Source organism: Bos taurus, chromosome 16, assembly GCF_002263795.3.
Source record: "Bos taurus isolate L1 Dominette 01449 registration number 42190680 breed Hereford chromosome 16, ARS-UCD2.0, whole genome shotgun sequence".
In the NCBI taxonomy this organism is placed as follows: domain Eukaryota; kingdom Metazoa; phylum Chordata; class Mammalia; order Artiodactyla; family Bovidae; genus Bos; species Bos taurus.
Genome location: NC_037343.1, coordinates 52,534,730 through 52,558,137, shown reverse-complemented (window position 1 = coordinate 52,558,137; position 23,408 = coordinate 52,534,730). Strand labels below are relative to the sequence as shown.

General features: G+C 51.8%; 1 protein-coding gene across 3 annotated transcripts in view; it reads left to right on the top strand.

Annotated features, from left to right (window-relative positions):
- KAZN (kazrin, periplakin interacting protein) overlaps nt 1-23,408 on the top strand; it is a 1,332,513-nt gene that overhangs the window by 1,160,262 nt on the left and 148,843 nt on the right. Inside the window, exon 1 of one of the 3 annotated variants that reach the window (XM_005217212.5) lies at nt 193-18,291. The exons of the other annotated variants lie outside the window; for them this stretch is intronic. Within the exon in view, the coding sequence (XP_005217269.1) occupies nt 18,285-18,291 (7 nt within the window). The 5' untranslated portion in view covers nt 193-18,284. Of the gene's footprint in view, nt 1-192; nt 18,292-23,408 lie in introns of those variants that run through there. 3 annotated transcript variants of the gene reach the window in all.

The window sequence follows — 23,408 nt, the reverse complement described above, 5'->3', positions numbered from 1 at the left end:
CCTCAGCCTGGGGTTTTCGGGGCTCGGCGGCTTTCCGGCAGAGCCCCGTAGGGAGCTGCCGAGGGAGGTCAAGGCCACGGGAGCTGTGCGATCCCGCGGCGCCGGGAGACCCGGGTCTGGGTCGGATCCCGTGCCTGTTCTGGGAAGCGTGGGAATGGGGCCAACCTCGCGGTGAGTTGGGGAGGCCCCCTGTGACCGCACCTGTAACCCACCTGGCAAGCCCATCAAGTGCCGAGGGGAGCGCTGCCTTCCCGCCGCCCTTCGCAGACGAAAGTGATGATTCGCCTTTGCTAGCAGCGAAGAGATTTCTCCTACACTTGAACGACTAAGGCAGGAAGAGAAATTGCCGCGGAGGAGACACAAATGCAATGGTCTAATTATGTATCGTTGGCTAATTCGCCCTAAGCGGAGAACAGCGTTTGAGCGTTAAAGGTTCCGAGTGGATGCTCCGGTTCCATTCTGTTCCGGCCTCAGCTGGTTCCTCCCCAGCTCAAGTTAGGTCATGGAAGGTGGGGCACAGGAACCCCTGGATTCTCCAGATTCTAGGGTAGGAAGCTGGAAGACGAAGGGCTTCCGAGAAGACTGTCATCATCAGTTTGAAGTTCGAATACTTTTTCTAGGAAAAATGGGGTGGGGGGTGGGGAATAGGTGGACCACATGATTCTTCATTATTTCTTGAACACCCATGTGTTCCTGTAATTTACTTGCAGTGTCTTAAAATCTTATTACGACCTTGGCAGTGAGGCTGTTATCTCCAGGAAGATGAGATCAGAAAAGGCTGGAGTTTAAGGGACTTGCCCAAGTCCCAAAGCCCTGAAGCCCTGGTACTGGAATTTCAAATTCTGTCTGGTTTGGCACCAGAATGCCTCTCCCAGGCAGCAAGCTTACCAACTGAGAAACACCAGGCTTGTTTACCTAATAATTCTTTCCTAAAAACAGCCAACTGCAAGACCTCCTAATTCCAGGCTGCCCATATTGGTTTCCTCAGGAGATGAGATTCCAGAGGTCAGAGTTCTAGTCACAGGAGCTGGGACCACCAATCAACTGACTCTGATTAGTTGAGCTGCACTGGTGTTCTGGAACAGCTGGTGTCTTGGGTCACCAAGGGTCTGGAAGCGGGACACTGAGGCCTGGAAGGAGCTTGAGTCCCTGGGCCTTTGGTTTAGGAGCTAGGCTTGCTGGACCCAATCCCACCTCCTCCCCTGTTGCAAAGAGCAGTTAGAACCCGAGACAGCTTGCTGTGAAACAGAATATAGACGCAGAGAATAAGCAAATGGGAGGGCTTGGGCAAGTTGTTTGATCTTTCTGAGACTCAGTTTACATCTGTAAAGTGGAGATATTAATAATGTCAGATACATTTTGATCATTCAGAAGCTCATGTCTGCAAAGCACCTTGCCTAGTTCATATTTGATGCTGATGAATATAAGTCATCAGCTTTACTTGTGGGGCACCTTTTGATGCCCCTACTGACTCAGTTTTTCTTTAGGATGAACTGTTAATCTGTCCCATCTCCCTGCTCCTGAACTATGTCGAAATGACATCTGTTTTGTCTGTAAAATACTTCCGTGATCCCAAGCTGACTGTTGGGCCAATGGAGGCTGTTATTATGTACACATGTAGAAGAGGGCTGGTTGGAGATAAATCTGTTTACTTTTTGTCTATATAGACTCCACTTATGTATCATGATAACAACATCCTAATGACATGATGTAGCTGAGAAAAGCCTGTCTCTGAGGTCTGGGGGTGGCTGTTACTCCAGTGGCCCTCTTGGTGTCCCTTTAGGGCAGAACTCAGTGGGCATCTCCTTTCCTAATCTACACATGGCATCACTGGTATGAAACAGGATCAAGCCAGCAGCTAAACCAGAAAGTTCTGAATTCTCTGTACCCCACCACCCTTCACCCTCTTCTGGTCTCTGGATCTTAAAGACCAAATGCAGTTTCTAAGGAAGTCCATGGTAATTGGGCATGGACACGGGTTCTCAAACAGCCTATCATGGACACCGGTGCTCACACCATTCGCTGTCATGAGGGATTTTCCTCTGGGAGGCCAATGGAAAGTCTTCAGGCTTAGAACTGCAAGTCAAAATTACTATTTCAGTAGTAATAGTGACTCACTTCAGGATCTTAGAACGTTACTCCCCAGCCCAATGCAAAGCTCAGTTTAAGAAACTGCAAGAGTGCCCTTCTGGGTGACAGTGTCTGAAAATTGGCACTTTTAGGGGTTTGGGGAAGGGGAAAGGGAGAAGGGATGCTCGCTTGGTGGGATGGAGGCCTGGCACCTTGACATTGTTCATAGGTGATATCCTGGGATTGTCAGGGTGACAGACCCTGTGCTGGTGACTTCTGCTGACCCCTGGCCTCCAGGGTGGGTCTACTTCCAGGAGAGGTTACCATTTGCGTGTATACTGCGGACAAGAGCAGGTGATGCAGAAATGAGACACGGTGCTTGGTCTGCACCTGATGCAGCCCCAGATCTGTCTGACCTTGAGATACTCTGTAACTCAGTTTCCCTTTTGGTGTGGGGGGGTAGTGACTCCACCAGAGGGAGGCTCCTTCCAGGGTTCCCACAGAGTGTTCAGGTGGTCCCAGAGCCTTCCTAGATGAGAACTTGAATGATTCCCTTGTGATTGTCCCTCCATTCAGTCACATCTCTTGAGCACCTCCTGCCTCCAGGCACTGTTGTAGCTGCCAGGGCTGTAGCGGCGAGAAGACTGCGGCCCTTGTTTCCATGGAGCCTGTATTCTGTGGGAGGAGATTTCCAGTAGGCAGAGACCCACAGGATGTGTCCAGGGATGGGAAAGGCTAGGCAGGAGAAAAAACCAGGTGAGGGGTTAGCGCAGTGGGAGTGGGTGGTTTTTGTATAGGTGGTTAGAAAAGAATGAGGGCGGGTACATGGGTGCTGAGTTCCTAAGACGAGAGGATGTTGCTGGTCGACAAAGGAAATCAAGTCTTTTTTATTTTTTTGGCCACGCAGCTTATGGGATCTTAGTCCCCCAATAAGAGATCAAACCCAGCCTTTGGCAGTGAGAGCACCAAGTCGTAACCACTGGACTGTCAGGGAATTCCCAACCAAGTCATTTTTTTTTTTTTAAGTTGTTGGTAAATTAGTATTTTTGTAGACTGGGCACTTTATCTGTCCAAATCTGAAGCCTCCCAGGCTTCCTCCTTTATTAGTCATTTAAGTTCTTATCTTCTCTTGCCCCTCCTCCTCACATAAAGCCCCCCAGAGGAGGGGGCCAGGCCCTGTGTACCTGTATACTGGCTCCCGTACCTTGCCCTCCCAGGGGCCAGTCTTGCGTGCTAAGTCGCTTCATTCGTGTCTGACTCTTTGCGACCCTATGGACTGTAGCCCACCAGCCTCCTCTGTCCATGGGATTCTCCAGGCAAGAGTACTGGAGTGGGGTGCCATTTTCTGCTCCAGGTGATCTTCCCAACCCAGGGATCAAACCCACATTTCTTATGTCTCCTGCATTGGCAGGCAGGTCCTTTACCACTAGCACCACCTCGGACGTCCAGGGGCCAGGCTTGGTGCTCACCAAATGCCAGATTTTGTCTTCGTTAGTCCTCCAGCAACCCAGGGGTAGGTGCAGTTGCTAATTCTGTCCACAGATGGGGAAACTGGTGCTCAGAAAATTCGGCTGAGACCTCACAGCTAGTAGGTGTCACAGCCAGGATTGGCCCCAGGTTGTGAACCTCAGAGCACCTCATGTGTTCTCAAGAAAGTAGACCCACGGTAAGTGTCAGGTCCATTTTTCCTTTAAATTTTTATCTCTAAAAAAAGTTTGTCCTCTCCTTGACATTCCTCGGTTCAAGCAACTCAAGCATTTGCTTATCTTTGTGCCTTTAGCAATTTCCTCACTAGGTCAGCTTTGCGTGATCCCTTCTGTAAAGAATTTCTGCTGGGTGAGGGGGAGATTCAATCTCCACACTGGAATTGGGGATGGTCTGTGAAAGTCAGCCACTAGGATCGAGAGAGTTTAGAGTGAGCTTCCTCAGTAATGGGGTGGGAGAGAGACGACTGGGGCTTGGCTTTTCTGGGCGCTCAGGAATGAAAGTCAGTGCTCTTTGAATGTATTTTTCCATTGGTTTTCCTCAGGCAGTTTGCTGTGGCCCAGCGCCCTCCACCCTATGTGACTGTTCAGGGAGAGGAACCGAAAGATCCTTCTGCCAGGGCAGTGGGTACAGGGCACAGGTTTGGAATCAAATGCGACCTGCTAGTTCAGTCCACCAGCTCTACTGCTTCCTGGCTGTTTGTCTCCAAGCAAGTTAGATAATATCCTGAGCCTCAGTGTGTGTGTGTGTCACTCGGTCGTGACCCCATGGACTGCAGCCCGCCAGGCTCCTCCGAGCCTCAGCTTACCCATCTCTAAAATGGGATCCTGTTACCCACCTCAGAGTTGTTGGACAGGAATCTGTATGGTTACCATCCATCGTACCCATGGGGCCTGCTGCTACATATGCCATAAGAGATGGGGGATTCCCATTTATCCAGAGTACAAAGAACTTAAATATGTGTGTGTGTGAAACTTAAAAAAACATTTTTGGCCACATCATGCAGCATGCAGGATCTTAAGTTCCCTGTTGTTGTTGTTGTCGTTCGGTCACTAAGTTGTGTCTCATTGCGGCCCCATGGGCTGCAGCATACCCAACTTCCTTGTCCTTCACTATCTCCCGGAGTCTGCTCAAATTCATGTCTGTTGAGTCGAGGATGCTACCTAACCTTCTCATCCTCCGATCAGGGATCAAACTCATGCCCTTTGCAGTGGAAGTGCAGAGTCTTAACCACTGGACTGCCAGAGAAGTCTCAAAAATGCGTTAAACTTTTGAAGTCTGAAATATTGGGATTTGATGGGACAGGTGTTTTTGACAGAGTACGAGCTGCTTATTTGGCCTTCTGAGTCATCGGGAAATTTCCAGAATGGCCTCTGTGTTTTGTGTTAATATTCCAGCTGAGTCAACTGGGTGATTTGCTAGGACCCTCCAGCCATTCTGGGCAAAGAGGATTTTCTTTCCCTTCCCATCATCTCAAGAGCCACAGAGCACGCGTGGCTCATGGACGGTAGCAGACACCCCCTCAGTGTTAGCACCTCTCCCCCAGAACACAGCCTGTTGACCAAAGTGGAAAATTAGGCACATTGGCGTGCGCACGGATTTTAGCCTCAGCAGATAAGCATACCAAGCGTGTCATTAAAGCTGTCCAAAGCAATTGCCGTGGGGATCCTGTGTTTGCTGTGAGTCACTAAGGGCTATAAACACTCCAGAGAGGATGGCAAGCTGTGGTTACAAGGTGTGTGGGTGCATGTGTGTGAGCCTGTGTACGTAGTTATTTCTTAAGAATTGACTCTCCGTAAATGTGTTTCATGTTGAGCGCATCAGATGAGTGCCTGTCCAGGAGGGAAAAAGTCAGGATTGCTTCCTATTCTCAAGCACCAGGCCCTCTGTCCCTCTTGGGACAGCTACCGTGAAGGTGGGGACTTCAGACTTTCTCTTGTCTGCTGTTTGGATGCCTTCAAGAGAAGCCGGTTAGAAGATGCTGATTGTGGCAGTTCCTTGGAGCCCTCACCACCTGGCATTAGCCCAGCCGGTGCTGCCACAGCCCCAGATTTAGAAGAAATTAACAGCCACAAAGGTGTGACAGGTACGTGCGTCCCACCTACCTAGTGTCCTGGCCCTAAACTGGATGAGGTTGTGCCTGGGCCAGGGAGAAGGGGAGCTGGTGGGTTCAGTGGTGGCGACCCTCCGAGTGCATCCTGCTGGGCTTAGGGGACTGCTTTGGGGAACACTCACCGCCCAGCGGCCAGTCTGCAGGTGCTGACTGCCTTGTCTTTCGTTGCCACCTGGATTTGGAGACTGGCTCAGGTTCCCAGCTAGTTTGGGCTGTAACTTTATCACAGGCATTGTGTTCAGTACCTTTTAATTGTACAGAAGCTTCGGAAGCTCTCCCCGGGGGCCTGGAGAGAAGTAAAAACAACAGCTGCTGGTTCCTGTATGCTTTATTCCCTCAGCCTTGCCAGGGTGCTCCTAACTCTGAAGTCCTGTGTGCCAGGCAGGGAAGAATCCTCATTTGTGTTGAGGGCCGCCCAGGAGCCAGGCAGTTTGTTACCTGTGTTCCTGTTCTTCTTCCCTGTGGTTTCATTCATCAGCTGACGATGCCTTGAGAGCTACTAGGGCACCAGGCAGAGGCTGTGGTGCTTTTTTTTTTCCTCATCTTGGGCATAACAGCATCCAGTAAGCCGGGTACCTTTGGAGGGAGGGTCCCTGGGGCCCCAGCAGACAGCCCACGCCTCTAGCCCGGCAAGAATCCAAAGAGGCCAGCTGGCCTGTGACAGGAGGTTTGACCATGGCCATTTGGAAAGCTGGGATGCAGAGCCCTGAGATGGAAACCTGGGCATAGATAGGGTCAATTTACTCCCTCTCCGAAGCTCAGGAACTGAGGCCCAGAGCGAGGAAGGGACCGTGCTCCAAGGTGTCATGTGGGGTAGTTTCCAGGGTCGGATGCGAAAACTTAACAAAGGTACTTGGATGTCTTGGCAAAGCTGGGCATTCTCTCCCTTCACCCTGTTCCCTAGCTCCCTCTGATCTTTTGAAGGGGGCCTCAGACTTTGGGGATCACAGCAGTCTAGGGTGATTGCTAGTATGCACATTCTCAGGCTTCGCCTCAAGATTCTGACTCTGTAGGTCTGTGAAAGGGCCCAGGAATCTTGTATTTTGTATCAAGTGCCCTGGGTGAATTTGATGTGGGGTTTCCATGGATGAGACTTGGAGAACCTCTGCCATTCACTTCTCTGTGAAGTGAAAGTTGCTCAGTCATGTTCAATTCTTTGCGACCCCATGGACTATACAGTCCATGGAATTCTCCAGGCCAGAATACTGGAGTGAGTAGCCGTTCCCTTCTCCAGCTGATCTTCCCAAACCGGGGATAGAACCCAGGTCTCCCGCATTGCAGGTGGATCCTTTACCCGCTGAGCCACCAGGGAAGCCCACTTCTCTGAGATTTGGTTAATTTTTGAGCAAGGAAGGAGGGAGCCACACACTCTGGCTTACCCCTGCTCCCTGACGTCACCCTTGGCAGCATCCCTGTCCCCTCCCACAGGTGACCCAGAGTGGACATCAGGTACGTGAGCATCCTATTTCAATCCCACTTCCTTCTTTTCTAATCTATTTCCCCGCCTCCACCTCTTCCTGCTCCTCCCCCTCCCTCTCCCCCCGCCCGCCTTTCTGCAGAATCTCTTAAAAAGAGGCACATGGATTTCTGTCTTGTGCTCTCACAAGACTGTGCTGTGGTGAGAAAGCCGCCAGTTAGGCCTTTTTGCTCAGATGTCCTGCTCTGTGTCCTAGGCTGCCACTAGCACTCACTCAGCCTTTCACTCCACCAATATTCCTCTTTCCTTGAGCTCCTCCGAGAGGCCAGGTCCTGGGCTGGGTGCTGAGGGTCAAAGGAGACCACATCCTTGACCGTGGCTCATCCGGACTCTTCAGACTTGGTACCAAACCCACCAGTCCGGGCCGCCCCTTCCCCTGCCGCGGGTCCCTTTTGTTGTTAGTCTGAATGCTGTGCCCATGACAGACGTGTTCAGCTGAGCGGCTGGTTCTGTGCTTCCTCTTGGCATCTCTTGCCATGTCCACAGTACAGATGGGAGCCATGGGGATGGTTTCTATCACCTTATACCCTGTGGACTTTGTCGGCTTCTTCAGGGTTGGGGGCCAAGGGGCCTGGGTGGCAGAGTGGGAGGGCTCTGTCTGTGGTCCCCCTCTAGCTGGGAGACCCACCCCCACCAAGCTGGACTGCCTCCTCCCAGCAGTGGGTACAGGGGGTCTTTAGATGTGGGCTAGCAATGGCTGCCCTGGGTAGACTCTTTCCCCTCTTTTGTACCCCAGAAGAGAACAGCAAGGAGGCCCCTTTTACAGAAAGGGAAATAGAGGCAGACATTGTGGTTTCTTTGGGCCAGAACCATCTTATGGAATTCTCTGCCAAGCTGAAAATGGTCCACTGTCCTGTGTGGTAGCCTCTAGATTTAAAATGTAGCTAGTACGAGCACACAGCTGAATTTCAGTCTGTTTTAAAGGCTGCATGTGGCCAGTGGCTGGTACAGCTGGTCCTGAGTCAGGGCTTGATACCACAGACGGGGCTATGGCCCATCACGGCTCATGAAGCCTGAGAGCTGTTTAGGTTTTTAAGTTCCTGGATCCTCTGCCAAACCTGGACAGTCAGATAGATATCTGGGGTGGCCCCAGAAGTCTGCTCTTTAAACTCATCACCTCCACCCCCAGGTGATTTTGATCTTTTCTGAAATTCGTGAACCAAAGGCTCCAGCATGTTACATCTTTACTGTCAGGGGGTTTCTCAGCCTCCAGCAGTCCATCAGTGCCTTTCTGCCTTTGTCCCCCCACCCCACCCACTACCTGCACCAGGCCAGTGGCTTTCAAGATGGGATGCCAAGACCAGTAAATCAGCCTCATCTAATAACTTGGTAGAACTGCAAACCCTCAGCCTGCCCTAGACCTGCAGAATCAGAAACCTAGAGTGAGCCCCGCAGTCTGGGTTTTAACAGACCCCTCAAGGCAATGCTAATGCAGCTATAGCTTGAAACCAATCACTCAGCAAGACTGCTCTAGGAAGCTCCTTCAACTTAAAAATTTCCCTGAATCTCTTCTGTCTTTTCCTTCCTATCCCTATCCTATTCTCTGTTCCCCCTTCCCTCTGTACCCTGGCCTGTCCTCTCTCCAGCTTCCAAGAGCTGCCAAGACCTTTCTACACCCAGGGACTGCTGGGTGTATGGCGAGATGATCCATCTGCCTCTTACAAGGGTCTTCGGGGATCCTGGCCTTACCCGAGGGGTGGCCCTCATGGGGATGTGACAGGGGAGGCAAGCAGAGCGGTGGCCAGAAGACCGCCACCCCCATCGTCTCTCCCAGAATCCCAGGTGGTGGCCAGCTGTCCACCCGATGCCAGAATCTCAGAAGAACAGAGGGCCAGGTGGGCCAGTTTCCCTGGGGCCCCCAGGCGTGCTTCATGGGGCAGGCCCCTGCTGCTTCCCTTGGCATCCATCAGCCTGAAGGAAGTTGGCACAGCTCACAGCTGTGCTCAACAGACAGCACTTGTCTGTTTCATGTCTTCCCAGTGTTTACAGAAAGCAGGGAAGCTGGAGGCCAGCTCAGACATGGCTGTGCTCCTGATCCACTGTGGAACCTTCCTTATGCAGATCGTTCACCTCTGAACCCCAGTTTCCTGGTTCCGTGAAATGAGATCCGTAGTGCCAGCTTCACAGCTCACAGATTTGTGATTGCATTTACCCGAGCCTGTGGATCTGGGAGAGCTTTGCAAACTCAGAGGCACCTTACAAACATGGCTCGTACCACATCAATGCTGGTGAGGGCAGCCCTGTGCCTCAGGGAACCGACTCCTCCTGGTTCGCTTGGCACATTGCTGGTTTCAGCACTGAAAGTTCTGTTATTGTTGTTTAGTTGCTAAGTTGTGTCTGATTCTTTTGAAATCTCATGGACTGTAGCCCGCCAGGTTCCTCTGTCCGTGGGATTTCCCAAGCAAGAGCACTGCAGTGGATTGCCTTTTCTTTCATTACCATGGAGCCACCTGGGAAGCCCACTGGAAGTCCTACATTCTGGGAAACCCCTCAGTCCTAGGCAAACCTAGGCAAACCTAGGCAAACAGTTGGTCTCCCTGTCTGTACCCCAGTGCCTTCCAGACACTCAGCTTTGGCAGCCATACCCAGCTGCTTTTGCCATATAAAAAGTGATCTTGATCTTCCTCCCAACCCTACCCTCTCAGCAGTGAAGGCATCACCTGCCTGACTCCTGACCCCCCACCCACCTCCACCGATGGCACTGAGCTTCTGGCTCTGCTCTCACTTCCAGCTCATTCAGGTCTCTGGGCATCGACTGATGGTCTGGCTGACCCACCACTCAGATTCCAGCTGAGCACGTCTTTATTAAATCACGGTTACCCATTTGTGTACTGGATTGCTTACTGGATAAATACTCATCAGGCCCTGAGTGGGTACCTGGTGCTGACAAGCTGAGCCAAACCAGCCCTGTCCTCATTTCGCCTAGGGTTTTCTGTCTAGAACCCTTAGCTGGGACCAGAAGGATGCCCTTCCCCAACCTCTCCCTGCATCCGACAAAGCTCCAGGTTCGTCTGCCTGGCAGATGTTGAGTACCTGCTCCGAATGGGCGTCGTGCTGGAGCCCTGAACCATGCCAGCTCCTCTGGCTGCCGTTGAGGGGCTTGGGGTCTCCTCGTTGTACCAGGAACCAGCTGACTCATTCCCACCCTTCATCTTCTCCTTCCTATGTCTCCACCCCGTACAAAATCCAAATTCCACCCTGTCCTGGGCCCCGACCCTGCTATAAATTTGTCTTGCTCATTCCGGCCCCTTTGTGCACAGTCATTGCCCTGCCACAGGGTCCTACTGGGGTGTTTCTCAGGGCCTTCCTCCTGAACTTACGCCCAAGTGGGCAGGGCCACAAGGCACCTACATATCTGCCTCCCTTCCTTCACCTGGAGCACAGAGTCGAGCTTTAGGAAATGCTCTGAGGGAGAAAACACACATGTAGATTTCTCAGCTGGAAGGACCTTGGTTTTTTTGTTCTTCGGTCGCCAAGTTGTGTCCAGCTCTTTGTGACCCCATGGACTGCAGCATGCCAGGCTCCTCTGTCTATGGGATTTCCCAGGCAAGAATCTTGCAGTAGGTTGCCATTTCCTTCTCAAGGGGATCTTCCCAACCCAAGGATCGTCTCCTGAACTGGCAGGCAGATCCTTTACCACGGAGCCACCAGGGAAGCCTAGGAAGGGCCTTAGGCAACTTTGAATCTGGTAGCTGTATTGGCAGACCTTTGGATGAACCTCCTTGCAAAGGGAGGGCAGCGTATGGAGAAAACCTGCAGCCCCACCAGGACTTGGGTTTGGAAAGTAAGTCCTCCTCCCTCTTGGAATTTGGGACCCACGGAAAGAGGCAGAAGTGGGATGGATGGGGAGTGTGGTTTGGGCGCTGCTGGCCTCGCTCCTCTGCTCTGGACCCTGTTCACAGGCCCAGCAGCCAGAGGGCCAGGTCTGATGACATGAGATGATGAGTCCATTGAGTCTGACCCCTGCCCTCGTCTTTGTATCGCCTGGTTACTGGTGGTTAGTCGTTTAGTCGCTCAGTCATATCAGACTCTTTCGACCTCATGGACTCTAGCCTGCCAGGCTCCTCTGCCCAGGGGATTCTCCAGGCAAGAATACTGGAGTGGCTTGCCATTTTCTTCTCCAGGGGATCTTCCCAACCTAGGAATCAAACCTGGTCTCCTGCATTGCAGGTTGATTCCTACTGCCTGGTCACTGTATCTCCACAAACATGTGGAAAGTTTGCATTTCAATTTCCAGAATCTTTGAGTGCGATGGAGTCTCTGAGGGTCTTTGGTTCATTCATTCTTCAGATTATTACAGCGCGCTTGTGTGGAACAGAATCCTTGCTTAGTATCCAGCAAACAGTTGCAGATAAAACAATCCTACACAAAACAGTCTTCCCCTCATTGTGCTTAAAGTCAAGGATATTTTCATAGAAAAAAATTTTTTCTTATATTTATTGAGCACTTATCAAATACTCTACTGAGAATTATGAATGTCAGGCCAGCAAGTCTTAACAGCATTCATCAGGTTATTTTCAGAAAATTAGGCACCAAAAACTCTTTCTGTGTTTCCATTGTCATTGAAAATTTCCCAAGGTACCCTCTTCTCCCCCAACTTGTCCAGACAGAGCCTGGACAATTCCCTTTTTAGAATTAGGCTTCTGCAGACCTTTGGGGTCCTAATTCAGAAGTTGAGCATCTTAGGACTGGTGGTTGTACTTGGCTGCACAACTCCCCAAAGGGGGAGTATGCACACATGCTCAGTCATGTCCAACTCTTTGCAGCCCCATAGACTGTAGCCGACCAGGCTCCTCTGTCCATGAAATTTTTCAGGTGAGCATACTGGAATGGGTTTCCTCCTTCAGGGTATCTTCCCGACCCAGGAATTGAACCCGCGTCTCCTGCAATGACAGGCAGATTCTTTACCACTGAACCACCTGGGAAGCCCTCCCCACCCCTACCGCTTGCATGGAAGAAAATAAGAACCCATTACATCAGTGAATATTTTCATTGTTTGCTTCTCTGTCCTCAAGCCTAAGCCAGGATCCTAGTTCACTGGGCGTGGAAGCTAGCTGGGGCCCAGCTGGAGGAGGCTGGATTGTGTGTTTGGGCAGCTGCAGGGGTTTCAGAATGACCAGCAGCTCTTCTCCCCTCCCTGCTGGGCTCCCGTGGTGGCAGCAGTGGCTTCCCCAAAGACCACGTGTCCCCCCATGTGACCATCTCTCCAAGGTGATCGGGCTTATGCTTGTGGCCAGACCTGATGACCGTGGGCCAGAGCCCCGCCCTCTTGCTGTCACTGAGCCAGCTCCACCTCCTTACTTTCTGGGCTGACTTGCTTGTTCTGTTCTGTGGGTTCTTTTCAGAGACTTGCTGTTTGCCAGGTGGATGTCCCAGTGTTCTGAGCAGTTGTTTGCTTAGAGGGACTCTTGATTCCCTTCCATGCCCCTGTCACTGTGGGACTCTCTGGAAGGTCTAGTCACTTTATATGTACTTTTGAAAATCATGGAGGGGAGCCTGGTCTAAGTGTTAAGTGTTAGTCGCAGTCACTTCAGTCGTGTCCAACTCTGTGCGACCCCATGCACTGTAGCCTGCCAGGCTCCTCTGTCCATGGGATTCTCCAGGCAAGAATACTGGAGTGAATTGCCGTTTCCTCCTCTAGGGGATCTTCCCAACCCAGAGATAGAACCCATGGCTCCTGCATTGCAGACAATTTCTTTACCACTGAGCCACTTGGGAAGCCCAGACTCTTGCATTGCAGGGTCACCTGCATTAAACAACTGAAATAAATTAGGTACATTAATCAGCCCATTTTCCAGATGGAGTAACTGAGGCACAGGAAAGTTAAGAAACTCGCCCTAAGACCTAGGAGCCAGGAAGCAGAGGAGGTAGGATTCAGCTTGGAGTCCAGCTGGAGTCTGGCTGGAGCCCACGGTAGCCACCACTCTCCTGTCCCCACTGCAGCCGACTCTGCAGCCTCACCTGTGTCTGTCCTGAGCTACGGCAGAGTGTGAAGTGAGGAATAACAAAGGGACTCTGTCCCTCGAGGGTGCCAGCCTTGGTGGGAAGCTCCTTGTGGCTGCCTTGTGGGTCTGGACTGGGTGGGGCTTCCTTGTCAAGTGAAAGGGTCGTGGGGCAGCTCTGCAAACTCCACCCAAAGGCTCAGGTGTGGTGAGCACTGCACAGGTGTCCCTGACAGCCTGTCTCTCCCAGGGCTATGGGTTTCCTGCTTCTCTTGGCCTTAACGTGTGAAAGATAACAGAGGTCGGGATTTCCTTGGTGGTCCAGTAGTTAAGACTCTGAGCTGCCAATGTAGGGACCATGGGTTTGATCTTTGGTTGCAGAACTATGATCTTACATGCCATGCAGCATGAGAAAAAGATAAGAACAAAAAGATAACAGAGGTTGTGGGAGGGTTTGGCTACTCTCCCTGTTCACCCTGTGAGGTAGGGAGGCGTGATCACCAGCATTCAGGGTGGTATCTGAGGCTCAGAGAGGTTTGTCCTTAAAGCTTAGTACTATTTGTTAAAGAAAAAAAACACTAGGCTTTGTATTGTTTGCACTTCCTGCTTTCCTGCTGCCTGGCTGCGGAGTCGTGTAGTTACAGGACTGTTCGAGTTGCAAATGATAGAAACACTACCGGAACTGACTTATAGGAAGGGAAATCAGTAGCTCCCCATAACTGAACTGGTCAGAGGTAAGCAGGCTTCCCTGGTGGCTCAAATGGTAAAGAATCTGCCTGCAGTGCAGAAAACTGGGGTTAGATCCCTGGTTGGGAAGATCTCCTGGAGAAGGGAACAGTAACCCATTCCAGTACCAGTGTTCTTGCCAGGAGAATTCCATGGACAGAAGAGCCTGGTGGGCTACAGTCCAGGGGGTTGCAAAGAGCCAGATACAACTGAGTGACTAACACTTTCACAAGCAAGCTTCAGGCATATCTACATCCACAGGCTCAGAGGATTGTCATCTCCCAGCTCTCCTTTCATCTGAGCTTTATTCTTTCTAGTTAGGAGGCAAAAATGACCCCAAACAAGTCTAAGCAGCATTTTATCTTTTGGAGATTCCAATGTAGAGAGTCCTTCATTTCCAGTATTTCTAGCAAAAATCCCAGGTCTGACTCTCATTGGCTAGTTTTAATTACTCAGTAGCTTTGAGCCAATCACATTGTCCAGTAGCAAGGAATGCATTGATTGGCAGGCTTAGGTCATGTGCCTTTCCTTGGAATAGGTTCAGTTCAGTTCAGTCGCTCAGTCGTGTTCAACTCTTTGTGACCCCATGGACTGCAGCACATCAGGCTTCCCTGTCCATCACCAACTCCTGGAGTTTACTCAAACTCATGTCCATTGAGTTGGTGATGCCATCCAACCATCTCATCCTCTGTCGCCCCCTTCTCCTCCCACCTTCAATCTTTCCCAGCATCAGTGTCTTTACCAATGAGTCAGTTCTTCACATCAGGTGGCCAAAGTATTGGAGTTTCAGCTTCAGCCCTTACAATGAATATTCAGGACTGATTTCCTTTAGGATTGACTGGTTTGATCTTGCAGTCCAAGGGACCCTCAAGAGTCTTGCCCAACACCACAGTTCAAAAGCGTCTATTCTTTGGCACTCTGCTTTCTTTATAGTCCAACTCTCATATCCATACATGACTACTGGAAAAACCATAGCTATTGGAATAGGTTGGAGTAGGGGTTTGTGAGCCTCCAGGGAAACACACAAGCTGAGAGTGGGGTACTAGCCAAAGGAAAGTCAGGGAGAATGTTCATCACAGAAATGGAAGCTGGGATGCAGAGGTGGGGCTGTCCTCTATGACATGTGAGGATTCCTTCCTTCAGCCAGTGTGTTTGTGCCCCTCACTAGATGTTGTGAGATCAAAGGAAAGCCTTGGATGTAGACACTGCCGGTTGATTATTTTGTAGATTTCTTTGAGCGCCTAGCCTGAGCCAGGCCCTGTTCTAGAGCTCGTGGAGGATCCAGGCTTTCTCTTTTGTCAGTTGTTACTATCTCCCCCTTTCCTTCCTTATTCTCAAGGACCGGCTGGACACTCGCTGTCTCTGAAGTTCTTCATAGTCTCCGGGGCATAAGTCGTCACGATCCCTTCTTTCTCTTCTCCCATCCCTCTGTTTAAGCTCTTTTTTTAAAGTCACGTTTGTCCCAGGAAGGCTTGTAGGAGGACCCCGGGAACTGTTGGCTTCCTGAGTGTGGGGCCTAGATGGGCTTGATTTGAGCACCCCACCCCACCCCGTGTGCCTGCTCCCCCACATGCTGTAAGGTGCCCCTCACCAGCCCCCTGCCATGTCCCTGGTACTGCCGAGCACACTGAGGTCAGTGGCAGCAGCTGGTGCTCTGGGCGCTCCAGCCAGCATCTGGCTTTGCTCAGCCTTCCCACAGGAGTCAGATTTTCTGGTCTGCATCTGGAGCTTGGCCATCTCCCTGGAGAGCATTGACTGGTTCCCTCTGGAGATGACCTGAATTCATAGCATCCCCAGCGGGCAGCGGCTACCTTCTCACAGCAGGGCAGGGACCAGGCAGCCTGGGAAGCCAAGAATTTAGCAAAAGGGCATAGTTGGCTTGTCTTTGTTCCTGGTGTAGCCTAGGGCATAGGTGCTGGCTCCCATTTCATTCAGTATCAGCTCCAGGGAGGAGAACAAGCCCCCACCCTAAGACAAGTCCCTGGAACTGTGCCCTAAATATGGGGATGATGGAGACCATGTACCAGGTGCTCAAGGCCATGGAGCCAGACTGCCTGGGTATAAATCATTCCCAGCTCCTTAACACCTCTGAGCCTCAGTTTCTCCATCTGTAATTTGGGGATGCTATTCCTATCCAGCAGGGCTTTGTGGGGATGAAATGAGACAACCCGTGCACAGGACTTAGCATGGTGCTTGGCACATAGTAGGTGCTCAGAAAACATCATTTGTATTAGCCTTATACCACAACAGGCGCTGGAGTGATACAAGGCTTGCTGGAAAGGTGCCAAGTTGGAAAAGTCCAGGGTCAGTGACCTGTAGGAGATAAAATCTGTGGGGCAAGGTGAATCTTGTCAATGAGACTTTCAGAGATGGCACCCATTCCAGTTGTCAGAGACTTACAAGTTGCAAGAAGCCCACAGGGGGGCCCTTGGGGACAGTGCTTCATCTTTCCGAGCCTTGGGTTCTTGATCTTGTACTGGGAATGAGGAAAGCCACCTGGCAAGACCTGCTATACAGTAGGTACTTAATAAATGGAGTCGCTGCTTTATTAGCTTCCCGTGGCCCTAGTCATAAAGAAGCCACCTACCAATGCAGTAGTCGGCTCAATCCCTGGGTTGGGAAGATCCCCTGGAGGAGGGCATGGCAACCCATTCCAGTATTCTTGCCTGGAGAATCCCATGGACAGAGGAGCCTGACAGGCTACAGTCCATGCGGTTGCACAGAGTTGGACAGGACTGAAGTGATTTAGCATGCCTGCATGCTGCTTTCGGAGAAGGCAATGGCAACCCACTCCAGTGCTCTTGCCTGGAAAATCCCATGGACGGAGCCTGGTAGGCCACAGACCATGGGGTCGCTAAGAGTCGGACATGACTGAGCGACTTCACTTTCACTTTTCACTTTCATGCATTGGAGAAGGAAATGGCAACCCACTCCAGTATTCTTCCCTGGAAAATCCCAGGGATGGGGGAGCCTGGTGGGCTGGCGTCTATGGGGTCACACAGAGTCGGACACGACTGAAGTGACTTAGCAGCAGCAGCAGCATGCTGTTTTATTAATAAGCCAGGTTGAATGGGTTGCAAATAATAAGATGTTTGTTAAGTATGGGGTTTGGTTGGTGTGGGCAGTACTGGAGGTGCCTTTCCATAGAGTGGGAGATGTGTGCATCCGGCCATGTATACACCGGGTACTCTTCTGCCTGTTGGGATATTGAGTCTTGGCCATGACTGAGCTTTCAGTTTGTTTTTCGTGGTGTACAGTCCATGTCTGGGCTCTGTGCTGAGCAGTGATGAGGGGAGTTAAATGGCTGGGGTTGGCGCAGAGAACCGTGGGTGAGCCCCAGAGTGAGAGGACGCGTGAGTGAGCCTTGAGCCTTGGGGAAGTCGTTGGACTTCGTCCCCTCACAGACGCAGGACTGCCAGGTCTGATGGCCATGGCTGAGCCTTCACCCAGCCCAGCCGCCCCCAGGGAGGGCCCTGCCTCCTACTGCAGGGTGCCCTGCCAGGGGTGCACTGGTGTTTCAGCTGCAAACAGCAGGTGCTTACAGGAAGGCGTTCAAATCAGAGGAGGGCTGCTTTATAAGGACACAAAGACAACCTCAAGAAGTGCAAGGCCAGCCACATGGGGTCTGGATGCTAACACTGGAGGCCTGGGACAGTGTCCTCTCTCCAGTCCCACCCCCTAAGAATTTCTGAGGATTCTCCCTAACTGCCCGTCTTGCTTTACTGCTCTGCCAGGGGGTCTGCTCTTGCGTGACTTTTTTCAATCCTCTGAGATGCCTGGGAGGCAGAGAATCTGCTTGGTCTCAGCCTCATCCATAGCTTGTGAGACCCTGGGTCAGGTGACTGTTCCATCTGCTGTGTCTGTCAGGGTAGGCAGGGTCCCTGATATATGGAGCTGCTGCCTTCCAGGGCTGTGGGAAAGCAGTTAAGTTAGGGAGACAGACTGATTGATCGTGTCCAGTACAGGTGTTCCTCCTGAGCTGGCACACCTGCAGGAACTGGAAACACACTTCCTCTCTAGCAGCCCTTACAGTCTTTGATTCCCTTTAAGCATTCACTGTTATATTGAGCCCCGAATGGATCTCACCGTAGCATCCACCCTAGGCCCATGTCCTACCATTTGAGGATCTTACGTGCTAAATCTGTTTCCTCGATACGCTGACCCCCCCTGACAGCCGCTATGGCCCATGAGCCAGTACACCTTCCTGCACCAGCTTTCTTTCTCTTAGCATCTTTTTTTTCCCAGCCAGAGGAGAGCAGATTGTGCTGGGGAAGTTGGAGAACGGGATGTCCTGCCTTGATCCGCCCAGCTGGACTTAACCTTCTAGTCTCCTCGTCTCCCACCAGGAGCCCTTTGTGAGCACAGAGAGAGCTGCTGGCTTCCCACACATCCGAGGAAAGAATCTTCCCCAGACCAAGATGTGTGTTCCTGGCTCTCCTGATGTTTAAGAAGACTCCTAAGGAGCCTGGGGATGTCAGGTGGGCCCCCATGGCAGCAGGCAAGGAGAGAGGGAACTAGGAACTCCATGCAATGCATTTAGAGCTGCTGGGGCTGGTAATATAGCCTCGGGCCAGGCCACAGGGCTATGGAATTAGGTCACAGTACTGCAGCCCACCCACTACCCGACTCCCCCACCCCCCTAGCCCCGGCACTGAGAGCTCTTAGGTCAGAAGGAAGAGACATCCAGGGACGAGTTCACGTCCTCCTTTTGGGGTCCATAAGCAGCGTCCACAGCCAAATAAACAGCACTCGCCTCTTGGCAAGGGGGTCCTCTGAATATGTGCATGCAACCAGGGGATACAGAAAGAGGAGGTTGGACAGAAAAACAATACATTCAATGCAGCCCCATTGAAATAGGAGATTGAATTTCTCTGCCTAGAAATGTTTAACTTGAGTCAGCCACCTACCTCCCTTTCCAAACCAGACCAGCCTGGGTTGGAGGTCTGGTTTTTCTCCCCACCCCCCAGCTTCCCCCGTTCGAGCTTTTTGCAGGTGTGCGTGCAGAGCAAATGTTAATTTGAAAGGAGATTTATAGCTTTCTCCGGAGATCGGGAGCAGGAACCATTTCCTGGGCAGTGGGGTTATTGTGGGTTAATTTTCATGATTACTGAAGGGATCTTAGCGGAAGACTCTTGGGCCCTGCCTGCCTGTGGTCTCTGCTGAAATCTGTGCTGTCAGCTCACCTGGAGAAGGGCCAGAGGGCTGTTGTTCCCTTGTCCCCTTCCTCCTGAGCTTGGGCCTTGTTGTCCGGGGTCTCCTGGATGAAGAGCAACAGAGTGTGCATGGGGGTTCACTGCGGATTCCTGGAATGTCCGCAGCTATGTGCCCTCCGCCACTGGGGAAGGAGTTACTGGGCTGGTGAGCCGCCTGCAGTTCCCCAAGGGATGTGGTAGCAAGCCCACAGCGTGCAGGGCTTTTTCTTGTTACAAGTTCAGTCACAATACTAACACCTGCTCCTGGTTAGGATACTTGCTTCTTCAGTTGGCTTATTTTCAGCTGCTTTGCTCAACTGTAGAAGCAGTTTTGACGCATCTACGAAGTGTGATGTGTGTGTGTTGTTTTGTGTACACTCCCCAGCCCTCCAGGCCCGTGCACCCACACACTCAGTCGTGTCTGACTCTTTGGAACCCCATGGACTCTAGTCATTTCCTTCTCTAGGGGATCTTCCCCACCCAGGGATTGAACCTGCATCTCTTGTGTCTCCTGCATTGGCAGTCGGATTCTTTACCCACTGAGCTACCTGGGAAGTTACACATATCTCTTCTCTTTCCCCTTGAGCAGCCTCAGTGATCCAGACTGTTTCAGATGCATCAGGAATGATGTGCATGAAAGGCCGGATGTTCCAGGGTTGCAGTTTATGGACGGGGGAGGAGGAAGAGGAACAATCTAGGAGTTCTCACCAGAGTAGGGCAGGAGGAGGCTGGCTTGTGAGAATAAATACATTTGACTCTTGAACAAGATGGGTTTGAACTGCTTAGGTCCACTTATACATGGATTATTAGAATAGTAAATACTACACTATTACACCATCTTCAGATAGTGGGATCTAACAAGACTCTGAGGGCTGACTGTAAGTTGCATGCAGATTTTCGGTTGTGTGGAAGGTAGGCACCCTAACCCCAAGGTGTTCAAGGGTCAGCTGTCTATGGGCTTCCCAGGTGGCACTAGTGGGAAAAAACCTGTCTTTCAGTGCAGGAGACGTTAAGAGTCGTGGGTTCAGTCCCTGGGTTCTGACGATCCCCTGGAGATGGGCATGGTAACCCACTCCAGTATTCTTGCCTGGAGAATCCCATGGACAGAGGAGCCTGGCAAGCTACAGTCCATGGGGTTGCAGAGAGTCAGACACGACTGACTGAAGCGATTTCGCTCGCGTGCACGCAGCTATATATAGACCAACGAAACATCTTTGACCTGCTCAGAACCATTCACCTCCAGTTCCTCTCTTTCTCATTCTGTTTGTTCCTTCATTCAAGTCAGACACTTGGATTCCGCTGCAGGCGAACCTAGAACCTGCTCTTCTTTCACTGGAGTCGTTTTCCCTTGGGGTGGGGGGAGGGCTGTGGAAGAGAGAGACTTCAAAGGAGAAAGCACCTCTGGCCAGAAAATCGTGGTCCTGGGGAGTTTCAGCCTGATGTAAGGCTTCCCTTGCCCCCAGCTCAGGCCCTGTACTAACCTCAGCTCTCAGGACTGTACTTGGTGCTGAGACACATACTACATGGCTCCTGCCAGGAGCTTCCAGAAAGACCTGGAAGGATGCTGTTCTGTGCAAGAGATTTCCTAGTCTGGGTTGGCACGGTCATTTGTATTCCTCCAAGGAAGACAGCCTAGGCGCTGGTCACTGTGGGTGGAAACTCTGTATCGTCCCTCTGTCTTCTTACTTTTTTTTAAGATCGAGGGGCTGGGCCCACAGTTGTGGGTTTTGCTGAACTGGGGGTGAGCTGTGCATGCGTGCACCAGTGTGTGTGGGGCGGAGTGGGGGATGGTGAGCAGTGGGGTTTTTTCAATTTACATTTTTTGAATTCTTTTCTCCTCTGCTCTCCCAGGAGGCAGCGTGCGGAGTGGAGTAAGCATTTGACCTTTGCGAAATGTTGGTGGAGTGGGCCAGACAGAGGGGGAGATGTTTGGTGGCAAACTGGCGGCAGCTCAAAGCAGGAATTCAAGTTACATCTCTGCCTTTCTCAGCCCGTAAACAGGCAAAAGTGAGGGAGGGGGGCGGCTAGATAGAGGGGGCTTCCATGCCTCCAGATCAGCGTCTCGTGGGCACCACCTCAGCGAGCAGCCTGAGCTGCTGGAGCCCCACTCTGGAGACTGCTCAGCAAGAAATGTTCTACCCAGCAGGTTTGGGTCAGGAGTTTCCAGGAGAAGCCCCTGGGGATCCAAGGACAAGGCTGTTGGACAGAGGGTGCAAAGGGGCTCTCAGGGCAGAAGAATGTGGCTTCTGGAAGATGGAGGGGCAGAGTGAAGAACTGACTTGCACAGAGCACTCAGACTGTGCCAAGCACTGTTCCTATATGTGTATAGTCCGTGTGTCTATATGGACTGTATGTGTGTAATCGCTCATGTCATCCTCACAGCAGCCCATAAGATGGGTAGTTATTGCCCCATTTTACAGGTAAGGGAACTGAGGCAGAAAGAGGTGAGTAAGTGTCTGCGACTCAAATTCAGGTCAACTTGCCTCTGAGGTGTTTCTGGTCACTCAGCTCAGGTACTTAGTGAGAGTCTGTCAAAGCTAGAGGTCAGGTGTGCAGCTTCTGAGTTCAGGCGGCGTTTTCTTACGCGGGGAGAAGTTCCGTGCACAGACGTAGTAACTCAGGGACTTGGGTTTACCCTCCTCATCCCACTCCTCTCCCCCCACCCCACCACCAAAACAAATATCACTTATTTTTCTGCGTCTCGATTATACATTTGGTTCATAGACCACACTGCTGAAATGCCCGGGTTAAATAAGGTTATTTAAATCCCGAAAGTTGCAGCACAGTGGGAGAAGGGACACAGCTGCGGGCCTCCGTTGGTCCGAGGTGGCACCAGTGGTAAAGAACTGCCTGCCGATGCAGGAGACATAAGAAACGCAAGTTCAATCCCTGGGTCGGAAAGATCCCATGGAGGAGGGCGTGGCAACCCACTCCAGTGTTCTTGCCTGGAGGATGCCATGGACAGAGGAGCCTGGTGGGCTACAGTCCATGGGGTTGCAGAGAGTCAGTCACGACTGAGGCGACTTAGAACTTGATGCCTCAGAATCGGTGACTGCAAAGGCCTCTGGAGATGGGATGGACTGGGGGTGCTCCAGGCTTTTGAACAGATTGGGGAACTAGGAGGATGGTGGAATGGACCACAGTCCAGAGAGGCAGGGCTGTACCCAGCCATCTGCATGCGTGGAGTAGGAGGATGTCAGGAGGAAGACCAAGGTGGGAGAAGTGGGCCCAGGCCTCATGCATCAGAATCCCTGGGTGAGCTGACCAAGTGGAGAAGCCATTCCTTGGGCCTTGGTTGACTGCCCCTTAATGAGGACAGTAAAACCCACCATTGTAATCTTCCCAGGGATTTGGGTGAGAGCACTGTGAATAAAAAGTGAAAAGTACTGTACTCAGCTTAACAGTATCAGCCCGAGTGCAGGCAGCCTCTGAATGTGAAGATGCTTTTGCTCCAGCCTGGGCAGAAGGCCTCCAGCCGGCCTTGCTAGCTGGTGTACATCCTGTATTTCCATTTGAGCTCTGTTTGTTAGGATTTGGGGTTGGGGGGCCCCCAGGCAAGTGGAAGAAGAGCATTCTGGGAAGAAGCATCTCAGGGGAGCCAGCCAGCCCTGGTTTCGGCGCTTTCGTCTCCTCGTCTGTAATGTGGGCATCACATTACCCTCCGAGGTGTGCCTGGCATGTGGAGCTTCCTCTGTTCCTGGGTTGCTGAGCACGGTCCCTGGCCTTCCAAATACAGGTTGTTGAAGATATAGTCATGCCAGAGACCAAGCAGGGTTTCCTGTGAACCAGCCCACGTGTCCCGGGTCTGCTCTTTCTCAGCCCAAGGTAATTTTTCAATTAACTTGATTGGCTGGAAACCGGGGCGCCCTTGGAGTGTGGGAAAGCATCCCAGGCCGGAAGGGCCCTCCCCTCTGCCCCCCGTTGGCTTGGGGCTTGACTTCCAGCGGGAGGATCCAATTTCACATCAGGACACCAGGACGTGATCCCAGTGCCCCTCTGAAAAATCCCAGATGGCGCCTTCTGGAAGCCCCTGTGGGCTCCACACTGGCGGCCGGCCTGTCCTCCTCCCCTGCCCCCGCCCAGGCTCCCTGACCCGGGCTCCGGTGGTGAGAGCCTCGGGAGGTTTCATTACTGACTTTATTGCTAAACAATTTCAAAAGGCGGCCCTGCTAGTTTTCATAAGTGAAACATTTAAAGTATGCAAAGCATATTTTATTTCTTCCTGGAGCAGCTGCTCAGTTGGGCTGGAGAATAATCAGGAGCAAGTTACAGGGATCAGTGTACCACCCTGCAGCTCACAGGCTCCACAGCCTTAGGCACCTCCCACTGCAGGAGCCCAAGATGCCCTCTTCCTTCCCTGCCCCCTCCAGGGGGTGAGGCATCCTCCTGATTGCATCAGAATT